This window comes from Meleagris gallopavo, chromosome 2 (assembly GCF_905368555.1).
Source record: "Meleagris gallopavo chromosome 2, MGAL_WU_HG_1.1, whole genome shotgun sequence".
NCBI classification, from domain to species: Eukaryota; Metazoa; Chordata; class Aves; order Galliformes; family Phasianidae; genus Meleagris; species Meleagris gallopavo.
The window spans coordinates 88,541,408-88,553,657 of NC_139405.1; the positions used below are offsets into that span (position 1 = coordinate 88,541,408).

The following is a 12,250-nucleotide window of genomic DNA, read 5'->3' on the forward strand; positions in this document are numbered from 1 at the left end:
AGTATTTAAAGAATGCTTCAGTGGGAATGTTAAAGAGAAGATGTTCTAGGGGAGCTCCAAAAATGTTACCAGGTAAAGGTCAATATGGAGATTGGTTTAGTCATATAGTCCCTAATATCTAGCCTGTATAAGAGTTCATTTTTCAGAAGAAACTGTCAGTCTTATTCACTGCTCTTTACTAATATAATTTGTGACTGTGTGAGATCACATAAGCAGCTGTAAAGCTGTTATCTGATTTGCAAATTAAAGAGTTTGATTTTCACTACTGTGAAAAAAATAACAAATATCCAGTGTGAACTTGTGTTAGTGGTGCCACTAAGTGGTATGCCTAGGGCTCTGAAATTATAATCAACGTATAAATGAATACAATTTGAAGTGGCAGTTAAGACATCAGCAGCACAGAGTAGAGGGGCAAGATCAACTCCCTCAATCTGCTCATCATCTGCTCACCTTCTTTTGTTGCAGCCTAGGATCTAGTTGGCTTCTTGGTCTTTGAGGGCATTTTGCTGGCTCACGTCCAGTTTGCTATCCACCAGTACTCCCAAGCCATTTTCAGCAGGACTTGCTTTATTCTTTCATCCCCCAGTTTGTATTGATAGTGGGGGTTACTTAGAGCCTGGTTCAAGACTTTTATTGAATCTCATGATGTTCTCTTGGGCCATTGCTTGAGCCTGTCTAGGTCTCTATGTGATACTATCTAATCTTTCTACACCCAGTTCTAAAACTAAGTCTTCTGCCTTTTAAGATGAGATTCTTGAGTTACTGCAAAAGAACTTATTACCGCCCATTCTGTCCTCAAATGTGCTGTCACAGTCTAATTTGGAAGGTCGTATTTGTCTTTTTCAGTTGGTGTCAGTTGACTCTGCAGTGATAATTAGAGAATGCTAAACTAAGAGGTTCTGCTTTAAGTATGAAGTGTGAAGAAGAATGAATTAAAGTAGCATAAATGAATTAATCTGAAACTTTACTATAGTCAGCCTCAGTCTAAGCAGAGAAAAATGCTAGAAAGTCTACAGGATAAGAGAAATCATAAAGAAAGTAATAACACCGAAAAGGAAGAGAGAGCAGATGATGCTCATGCAGCGGTTCTAATGAGGCATATGGATTTTCCCAGTTTTCAGAACTGGCCTTCTTGGCAGTATACTTTTCTAACGTAAAACCAGACTGCTTGAACTGCTTTACAGTTCCCCGCCTCATGATTTAGGCATCCAGTGACATAGATTGTAATAAAAAACTTCTTCTAAGATCCTGGTATGTGAGCAGGGCTTTCAGTGAAGTGATCTGGGAGAGTGGCATCAATAAAAAATGAAAGTGACAAAACTGAAGTAACCAAATTTAATACAGGCAGTTATCTTCTATGTCGCAGAAGTCTGGCAGAAGTGAAATCAAGAAGTTCTACCAAAATACCTCTCTTCTCTGCATAGTGTGCTTAAAGCTGAGTTGCTCTTAGTCCAGTGAAGCTCAGAAGAGAATTGAGATTATTACCCTATTATTTCACAATGAGATCAGCTCTTTACCTTAGCTGTGCAGTTGTCTCTCTTTACTAGCTGTTGCTAAGCACCTGTAACAGTAATGGTGATGTTTACCTGAAGCCTCAATTTATTGTATGTTACCTTAGAAAAGTAAACAAAGTAATAAAATTCATTGGATCCTCAATGATCTCCATCTGTAGAATGAGTTTGCAACTATGAAGATAAGTCTTGTTTTAAAGAGCACTAAATCTATCTTTAGCCTGAGGCTTTACAATGTAGAATCTTAGGCTCTCTGAAAGAACTTTGCTCAACATCACCTCTTACATATTTCATATCTGGTATGCAACTTAAATTGTTTTCCTTTTTATTAATGCATTTTTTTCCTTCATTTTGATGGATCTTGAATACAGTTGTAGTAACTGCAAAGAAAGACTAAGGAGTTTGGAGAACTCTGCCTTTCCAGGATGGTTTAGAAGGAAAAGGAATAAAATTTCCTACATGTAATTTCGTTTCTTTTAGCAAAGTACTTACTGCTTTGTCAGAAGGAAGGATTGCTAAACTGTAGTCTTGAGTGAGCAATTATGGAATTTTAAATTTTTGGCACTGAAATGATGGTGTTGTAGACAGGATTTTTCTGTCTAAATAAAAAAATAAAGTATTAAAAAGCCCTCAAAAAATGTTTTTATGCAGAGAAACATATTTTGCCATGTTTTATTTCCACGTTAACTTGTTTGAATACTGATTTATTGTTCTTTGTACGTTTCTGTATTGGAAAGGCAATATGAAATATCTTTTTCTTTATTTGTAATGGCAGCCTAATCCAACTGATGTATAATATGCATTTCAGCATTGAAAACTTCATTAAAATAGAGAAAAACTTCTGCATACCAGCAATTAAGATGTTTTGCTCTAGTACACAGCAAAGCTACCATTATGGCAGGATTTGTTTGAGAATTTCTTGCTGAACAGTAATATTTATCTTTAATCTTCACAATGATTTAATTTCAGTTGGATGCTGGATAAAGGCTTAAATGTACATAGGAAGTAATTGTGCACGGAGCTCTTGCCTGACTCTCGGAGTACTGATCTGAGACTTTAAAAACACCAGCATTTCTGTTTAGTCAACACAATCAATGTGTGTATATATATATATCCTGTGGCTAAAAGTAAGATCTGAATTTAAAATGTTTTATAGACTGATGAAGTTGCAGTCACTTTCTGAATGCCCATATCAGAATTTAAATACTGCATCCATTTTAACATTTACTGACTGTTCATCTCACACAAGGTGGACTCAGTGAAGGTCCTAGACTAGGCACAGCCAAAAATTGTAGGATTGAAATGATCTCTGTTTAAAAGAAATCAATCTAAATTTTGCAACATAACTGCCATTTTTTCCCCCTATTTTAAGCTTTAGCTGCCAAACTCCAGAATGTTTAATGACTCAGAAGCAACTGATTGTGCTAGGAAGGGTTGAATCTGGCAGCTGACAATGGAGTTACGGAAGCACTGACTCTGCATCTAGCCAGTGGCAAGAAGTTACTCCTGGCAGACTTCATATCTGCAGATATGCTTACATCACTGCATACATACCACTTGAACAACACCAGTGACATCACTCTGTTTCTCCTCTGGCCAGTCCAGAGGAGTCTGTTAGTAGCAAGTATACACACATGCATATGCTGTGGTTCCCACCAGCAGATGGTCTTAGGTACTCAGTGTCCCCATAGCTGCCCCCAGATCCCATTACCTGCAATATTTGGCAGCTGTAGGAATATGAGCCCAAGGCACAGACTTGCTCCAGTTGCAGGTATTCAGACCTACATGCAGTCACGTGTGCTCACACATACATGCAGAGCTAGACAGGACTCTCTTGGTTCTCTGGTAGCCATACTGCTGTGGTGTCACATGGAGGCACATAAGTATAGATCTTGGCCTTTAAGACCTCTGGGCTGCGCAGTCTCTCCCAGTGACACACTCTCCCCATCTCCCGGCCTGGGTTACTTGCTCACTGTCTCGTCTGGCTGAGTCTTTTGCAAATACACAAATGCTTGCTCATATTTGCTAAAAAATGAATGAAATCTATTCTTTCTTGTGTTAGTTTCTCCTCTAAATAACCCATAGTAAATGATGCAATGCAAAAATGCCTTTCCCTTGCATCCCATAATGTGTTCTGAGACAGTGGCCTCAACTTCAATTTGAAAAGCGTTTGGGAGAGCTGCTCCTGTTGCCCCATTTCAGTAGGTTTCATGTCAGAATACTGGGGCTAAGACTCTCTTAGTGTGATGCTGGGAGAGGCCCAGATAGGATGTCCCTTACAGTGCATTCTACACTCAGTCTTCTCCCTGCCCTGGGATACCTGCACTCTCTGGGTGTGTGGAGGTGGGCCTGCAGTGGGTTGAAGTGTCCTCTGATGGGCTTGGAAGGAACCGGGGCTGGGTCCTGTTTGGACTCCTCTACCTGTTGTCTTTTTATGCTCCTTCATGGGTGCAAGATATTTATCATACGACTGTACCATAGATGAGAAATAAGCTTGTTTTTACTGACTCTAGATAAAAATTTACACAATTCATTACCAGTCTTCCTGAAATGAAACATTTTTCCCTGGGTTTTGCAAGCACATAGTGAGTTAAATTTTACTCATTTCACATTGGCCTGGGACCATCTTAAATGCATTTAAATATTAGTGATGTTGAAGCTTTGCAGATTCAGCTCTTCCTGGCCTTGAAAGTTGGCAAATAACTAGCAAGGAGAAGCTGGCACCAAGCAGAAGGGTGCTCCGTAAGCTCCTCGTCCCATCAGTGCTGGCTGGGGGTATTTCAGTTCTGCCAGTGAAGATGTTGGCTTGTCATTGCAGATAAATCTTCAGTGATACCTCAGTTAAAGAGAACTTGATACTTTCTGATTTTATAGGTTCCTCAGAAAGTGGCTTTTAATGGTGGTGTGGGAGTTACTTAAGAATTAATGTTTAAAGGATACTTGAAGTAGCCAAATGCTGTTTGGAACACTCCTCAAAAAATAGTGCTTGTGCATCTCTGGCCATTTGACATTTCTGTTCTTGACTGAAGTTAATCTAGGAAGTAACAATTTTATTGGGCAATAACACTTTGAGTAGATACCTTCAAGGTACACTAATGGTGAAAAGCACTAATGGAGAAACATGCAGTGCAGAGTGAGGTTTTCGACGGGCTGCGGGGCCTTAGTAGTAGGCAGGGAAATACCAGAGTCTTACAAGGGAAGTTGGAGTAGAAAACGGAAAGGTAGCATATGAAAATGGGCAATTAAAAAGAAAAGGTGGGAGAAAAGCAACTAAGTGTGCAGCCATCTAGTGATGTCTCACACTATCTACTGCTCTTCTGATCCATTTGATGGCAACAAGTTGCTGCCTTGCGAAGCCACCCCTAAGAAGTGGTATCCAGCTGGCGCTGCTGTCAGGCCCTGGGGCCATGTATGTGCGGGCTGGGCTGGTGGCAGACCAGCGCGACCAAGGTGATCCCCTTATCTCATGGCCAGGTCAATGCAGGGTTGTCTGCACAGCAAGGTGGATGTACATAGAGGACTACATGAGGAGGGGACAATGCATGTGCTTGTGGATAAAGCAAAGAGGTCAGACCCAATAGCTTCTGATTGTTTCTTTTTTTGAAAATACTGTATCACTGTAAGTAAGCAGCAATCGTTATCAAGCTGTGGGTTGTGATAGTCAGCAACTTACCTCATTAACTCAATTTAGGAAAAATAAAACGTACGTGAAATTGGAGTAAGAGCATCAAATTATTTTTCAGTGTGATTTAAAACAAGTTGTGGCGAGACGACTATGAATTAATGTCAACAACAATTCAATTCTGTAGTAACTTGTACTTCAGGAGAAAATCTTATATTATTTTACACTTGCATAGTGTCTTTGCACTACATTGGGAACTTCTTTCTCATTGGGAACCCTTTCTCATTAAAAGACATTTGCAAAACTATTACTGTCATAAGCTTTTCTCAGAGTCATTTAAGTTTTGGCTAATACTTATTTAAAATAATAAAATTCCTGCAAGTGTGCATGTGCATGAGTTAGGGAAGACATAATTACAAACATGAGGTGCTCCTGGTGTGTGAAAGATATAGATCTGAATTTTCTGTGCAGAAGAGGGAATATAAAATAAGTCTTATAATTAAGATCTCACAAATAAGGAAAAGAAAGAGAGGATGGACTCAGGGACTCATGCTGCTATCTATTCAAAGAAAGTGATTAATACTATTTTATACGGGCTGCCAGAGGGAGCTAATGCTAAAGTGAGGTAGGTGAAGGCACGTGTATTAGTTAGATCCCAGTAAGGTTTTTGTGCTCCTGGGCCCTCTGAAGGCTTGCCTGGAAACACAACATCGGTATCTGAGATCATTGCAGAGCAACATGGTAAAATGAAAAACTATTCACCTTTTGAACACAGCTGGAGCAAGGAGCCTATATGTGAGCCTAGTTGAGGCAGATCAGAATATAAAAGAACTGAAGATTTTGTTATAGCAAAAACGCAAAACAAAACAAAAACCAAACTTCCCTGTCTGAAATTTTATTTGTAGAATATTCCTCAATGTGTCTATTTAAAGTTGAAAAACTGGTAGAACAGATCATGGATCAAACAGATGAAATAAATAGTAATAAATCACAAGCACCGCATGTTTAACCAGAATTTCAAAGACAATCAAAAATACAAAAGTAGTAAATTCATCTTAATCTCCGGCTTAATTTCACCTGAGATTCCCCTCTTTAAAGGGGATCCCATGGTGTTAAGGACATAAACATAAATATCAAAGGTGCGTCAAATGAACCTAACGTGGTAGCTATTGAACTAACACAAAAATGTGTTTTTCATGTTTTAGAATTCTTTGTACAATACATTAAAGATCCTGGAAGTTAACAAAGACAGGATCATGGAAGGGAAATATATTAAGGGCTGCTAAACACAAAGGCAAGGCTAATGAAACATGTTCTCCTGCTGGGATGTGTTCTTCATCCCTGAGATGCAGATCTTGGAGATGAGAACAGTTCTCTGGGGAAGTTCTTCCTAGGTACCTCCTTTGGTTTTTCTGTTGGAGAAAAACTACTTCCTTTGATCTGGCATGAATAAACTGTTTGTTTTCTTATTAATAAGAATAATTCAGATTAGGATCAGGCTTTAGAAATGGGAAATGTTAGGATCTTGCTAGACTTCAAATGTTTTTAGAGTTAATGAGAAAGATTTTAAGAATTTTGTATTGTAGAATCATAGAATAACCTGGGTTGAAAAGCACCACAATGATCATCTAGTTTCAACCCCCCTGCTTTGTGCAGTGTCACCAACCACTAGATCAAGCTGCCCAGAGCCATGTCCAGCCTGGCCTTGAATGCCTCCAGGGGTGGGGCATCCACAAATTTCAGGTATCAAAATCTCTTCTTGACTTCAGCACAAGTACTACATTCTTCTGTAGCTGAAGAATGGAGGATATCACTCAACAGTCGCAGGAAAAATGTGATTTCGTTTTCATTGCTGTGATTGTTCAAAATATCTTGAACATCTGTGACTTTATTATAGTTATGGTGTGTTTTAGTTTCCTTGTTCAAAATGTGTATCATTCAATTCTTTGAAAGGATAGATAATGGCAGGACAAGGAGAAATGGTTTTAAGTTGAGGGAGGGAAGATTTAGGTTGGATATCAGGGGGAAGCTCTTTACTATGAGAATGGCGAGGTGCTGGAACAGGCTGCCCAGAGAGGTTGTGGATGCTCTGTCCCTGGATCTGTTCAAGACCAGGTTGTATGAAGCCTTGGGCAGCCTGGTCCAGTATTAAATGGGGAGGTTGGGGCTCTACCTGCAGTGGGGGCTCTGGAAGTTCATGATCCTTGAGGTCCCTTCCAACCCTGGACTTCTTCTATGATTCTGTGACCATGCAGAGACTACTTTCTCTGCGAATGTAGGTGAATATGTATGCGCATGCATTTAAGTATGCATCTGTAATCTATATCAGTTTTCCATATAACATGTATTTTAAGAAGAAAAGTGGCTCTTCCTTCCTTTGTTTACTATAGAAGTATTTTGCAATTTCACTACATGGAAAAAAAAAATGTACTTTTCTCGTTCGTATGATTAGTTACAGGTAAAAGAGGATGTAATAAATACAGTTATCATACATATAAAGTATGAAAAAGTATCTGATTTTTAGAAGATATTTAGACTGCATTTTGTCATTTTGTTTGAAGTTGTATGGCAAAGCAGTATTTAATTCTACTGATTTTTTAGTGGTTTGAATCCTATTTGACCTTGTCAATGGTTTATGGGCTGGTTTGGCCGAGTTCCATGACTAGCAGGGCGGAGGGATTTCGCAAAATCTGTGCCTCCGGAAAAGGGAAACAGAGGACCCCAAAATAATTAAAAACAGTGGCAATGATCTGAGGGGAAACAAACTAATTTACTAAATATAGTATCGGAATACAAGATAACACACTGTAATACAATATAATTAGAATTGAAGCTAATAAATCAAATATAATGAGGGAGAGCATGTCCGAAAGGTGGATAGGCCTCAACATAATGCTGAGATGAGATGCGCAGTCTGGTTGAGCAGCAGGGAGACAAGAGGAGAGCCGACGAAGAAGAGCACATCAGGTGACCTTGCCAGGAGTTATATCTCCTCTCTGACCGCAAAGTCCCCTAGGGAATGTAGTTCTTCTTCTCTTCCAGGCGGGTACCCAGAACTTGAGCATTAACAGCTAAACTCCCAGTGCACTACATGATGTTATGATGTGGAATACCGATAACCAAAAATCACAAAACCATGACAGACCTCAGTGTTCTGAAGGCAGAATTGCAGCTGTAGGTTTTTCTCATGTACTTTGACTTAACGGTTCTCAACTGAGAAAAGTTGAGCTTTTTAAGATAAGCTTTAGTTTCCAAGGCTGAAATCAGTGTCAGTGATTTTAAACTACGACTCAAGAGCTTCAGTTTTTTTATATTACACTTTTTATATTGTAAAGTTAAAATACCTGTCCTGAAATACCTTCTTTGAGGCAAGATTCAATAGAAAACTAATATTAATAATACAATTTGAATTCATACAAACAACAATGTGGTGTCGAACTAGTGAAGTATTGGCAGCCTGATACACCTTTAGTATTAAAGTAATTCAGTGTAGTAATATTTCCTCAATGAAAAATGGCATTATTTATTTTTTAATCTATATATTTGACACAAGCGCCAAAATTAAAGGGAATGGCATGAGTAGATTCTTTTTTGAGGTGTATTCACTTGTATTCAGCATACATTTCATTTCTGTTCACGTTCAGCCCAGCAGAACTCTGCTAATATGAGTATTCCTCTAATACTTTCTTGTCAGGATATTCAATTTATTTCATTTTTCTTTGTTTCTGAATTCTCTGGCATTTGTGGACATGATGTGCTATTAAGGCACGCATAAGAAATAAAATCTTCATAATTAATCTCATCAATATCCTATTACTGATCTGTGGTGTCTCTGCAGTTAGAACTGCATTTGTTTGCATGATATTTCATTGCCAACTCTTACCTAATTTGCTGTCGCCTGTCACGTGTAAGTGTCTTCATTCCTGCTCTCCAAGTATATCCTCCTACTGAATCTCACTTTTAGATTTTAAGTGATTTGATGCTGCATTTATTCCTCAGCAGAGGTGTAACATTTGACAGTTCTAGAGGATTTGGGCTTACATTTATTGACAAAATAGGTATTATACCAATAGCAGATGATCCTTTTCCAAATATCCTTCCCTTAACATATTTTGAGTCATAACCAGGCAGATACCAGTTTTCTCGGATTGCACATTTCATGTTGTCTCTTTGAGTATTGCTAAGTTCTGGAAAGAAATCCTCTTTGCAATTTCCAGTGTGCAGCATAGAGATTGCTAGGAGTTGGCTATGTATTAAATGTATTCAGGATTTTTATTCACTTATTTTTTTTTTTTATTTTAACAGATCACTAAATAAATATAGGCATATGTAGACATGTAAAATTAAGAGCAAAGCTAAATAGCACAAAGAACATTTCTTGTCTTATTCTCTTTTACTTTGTGCTTCTCGAGTACGAAGTGAATAGGCGGTGAATATGTATGTGTATAAATATATAGAAGAGAGCAAAAGCGAACTGGAGGAAGAAAGGGCTAGAGGTGCTAAGAAATGACTAAGTTAAAAGAAGATAAAATCTTGGCTGCCGCATTTGTCATTAGTTTATTTTTCAAGAGAATAATGCACAATAACTTGAATCCACAGTAAGGATTAGTAAAACACCTTTTGGAATAAAACCGAAGTGTGGGAAAACTTCCGTGTAAACTATAGAATTCAGATTCCACTTATACAGAATTCAAATAAATGTATTCAATAAGTATTCTACTCTTTCTTTATCTGTTGTTCCTGCTCTAGTTTCTTTACTCATAGTTCCTCTTCTTCACATTCTTATTATCTTACCCTTCTGGAGATTTTTCAGTAATGTAGACTGAAATGATTCTTTTTTTTCTTCTCAAATAAATGAAAATGATCGTGGTGTTGGTAAAATGTGGGCTATTAGAGTTGTCAAAATAGGTTGAGGGGTGGAACAGACATGGCTTAGTGGGGCTTCTGAGAGGCAGTCACTGAAGGCTGCAGGAACTTCTGCAGGTAGACACACGGGAGGCTGCAGGTCTGGGACCATTTTGTGGGTGGAAGAACTCACTTGCTAGCATCAGGAATTTTATGTGTTCTCTTAAGTGTTTCCTAAAAGACTGAGGAGGTAACTTGTTTGTCTGGCTAGAAGTCTAAAATGTAGCTAACATTTGTGTTACATTATTCATGCAATTTCTGCTCCTAAAAGGGAACTCTGTCTTTGATAGATTTTAGGCAAATTGCTAACTCATGCTTGATCTCCTCTTTCAAATCAACCCTTTCGTACCAGGGTGGTAAGAAAGAAGCATGGCTTACAGGAGATACTTGATTTGATTTACACAAATGAATTTGTGGATGTTGGTGATGTGAAGTACCATATTACAGTGTTAGAATAGTGGGTGGTCACTATAATTTTCCTTTTCTTACTTTCAGAAAAAAAAAAAAAAATTTCTGTGGTAAGTTATTCCAGATTGTTCCCTGACATTTGTATGACATTTCTGCTGTGGTTGTAGGAAAAGGAATGCAATGCCAAGAATCTGCAAGGATACTTAAAAATTACAAGAGTGCGTAACTGAAAATTTCATACTGTGTTCGTGGTGTAATATGTTCCTTCTCCAGGAACATTTAATAACATCAGTGTTTTATTAAAGGAATCTGAATCAATTGATAGATATACTAGAGAAGATTTTTACTTTAAAGACCTCCTGAATCCCTACAGCCTTTTTATCTATTCATTAGAGTTTCTGTTAGATTTGAATTTAGTAATAATTACCTGTTAGTTCTTTAGTTTTAACTGTGAATCTCTTTTATTAGATCAATTTTATTAAGATTTGAAAACCTCCCACAAGCATTTGACAGCATGGCTAGGAAAGATTCAGTCTTAGAAACCTACTACTGTGAAGTTAAAAATAAAATTGCAGCCTGAAATGCTTTCCTGGTTTAGGTATAACAATAAATGCTGGGATTACACTTGTTCTGAAGTGCTTAAATGCGTATAATAATCCAAGCATTACAGTGCAGAGAATGTCTTTAAACTTCTCTCTCCTCAAATGTTTCATTAATACTTCTCTTCAGGTCAGAGCCAATACAAGCACTGTATGTGGGATTAACAAAATTGGTTGGAAATTAGTGAGTGTGTACAGTAAACGAACACTTTTTGCTGACGAATTCCCATTAATGAGCTGCTATAGCCTAACAGGATCTGTATGATGTTCAAACCGAACAAATACTTGCTGAGTAAATCCTTAATGCTGTTATTCTTGAATCCTAAAAACAAAGTTCACACTATCTTGATCACAATACAGAGCCCTAAATGTTTTATATTACAGAGATTTGGCTGCATTTCCTAAGTGTGACAACATTATTGTGGGTATCAACAGAATGCATAATAAACATGTGTCTGCAGTTCACTTTTGACGTTGAAGGCATGTTTCAGATCTGCAAAAACCCTTATAGTTTATATATTATAAGATCTTTCTACAAAAACAATTATATATAAATATTACATATTTATATTAAAAAAAAAATTGTAAATGGTATACACCAAAAAACCTCTGAATGCTCTCTTGCATTAAAACTGTCCAACTGTTGAATTTATGGCATCAAGACTAATGCTTAATTTTCACATTTGGATGAATATGTCATACATTATTAATGCTACATAACCTCAAATAATGATTAATTGCATAAAAAGAACATAAGCGTCTAAGAAAAGCCAACAGTGGGGTTTTGAATTCAGAGAGAAGAGCAGTATAAATGTGATTTTACATTGTGTTTGGAATATAGGAAAAAATATAACATTAAGTTTCCATATAGTCACTCATGTAAGAATATGTATTGTGGGAGGAAAAATCCACTGAAATACTTGTTTTGCTTTCTTCTTCTTCAGGTCAAAACTGTGGAGGTTTAGTACAGGGACCGAATGGTACTATAGAAAGCCCTGGATTTCCTCATGGTTATCCAAATTATGCCAACTGTACATGGATCATTATCACAGGAGAACGAAACAGGATACAATTGTCGTTTCATACTTTTGCCCTCGAGGAAGATTTTGATATACTGTCAATTTATGATGGACAGCCACAGCAAGGCAATTTAAAAGTGAGGTAAAGTACTTTTTTATCCTTCATTTGTTTCTGTCTCTCTCATT

General features: G+C 37.6%; 1 protein-coding gene across 1 annotated transcript in view; it reads left to right on the forward strand.

The window, feature by feature from the left end:
- The window catches only part of CSMD1 (CUB and Sushi multiple domains 1), a 1,002,456-nt gene that overhangs the window by 200,057 nt on the left and 790,149 nt on the right, over positions 1-12,250 (forward strand). The window contains exon 2 of the mRNA XM_085217921.1: positions 11,990-12,206. Within this exon, the coding sequence (XP_085074047.1) occupies positions 11,990-12,206 (217 nt within the window). The remainder of the gene's footprint in view (positions 1-11,989; positions 12,207-12,250) is intronic.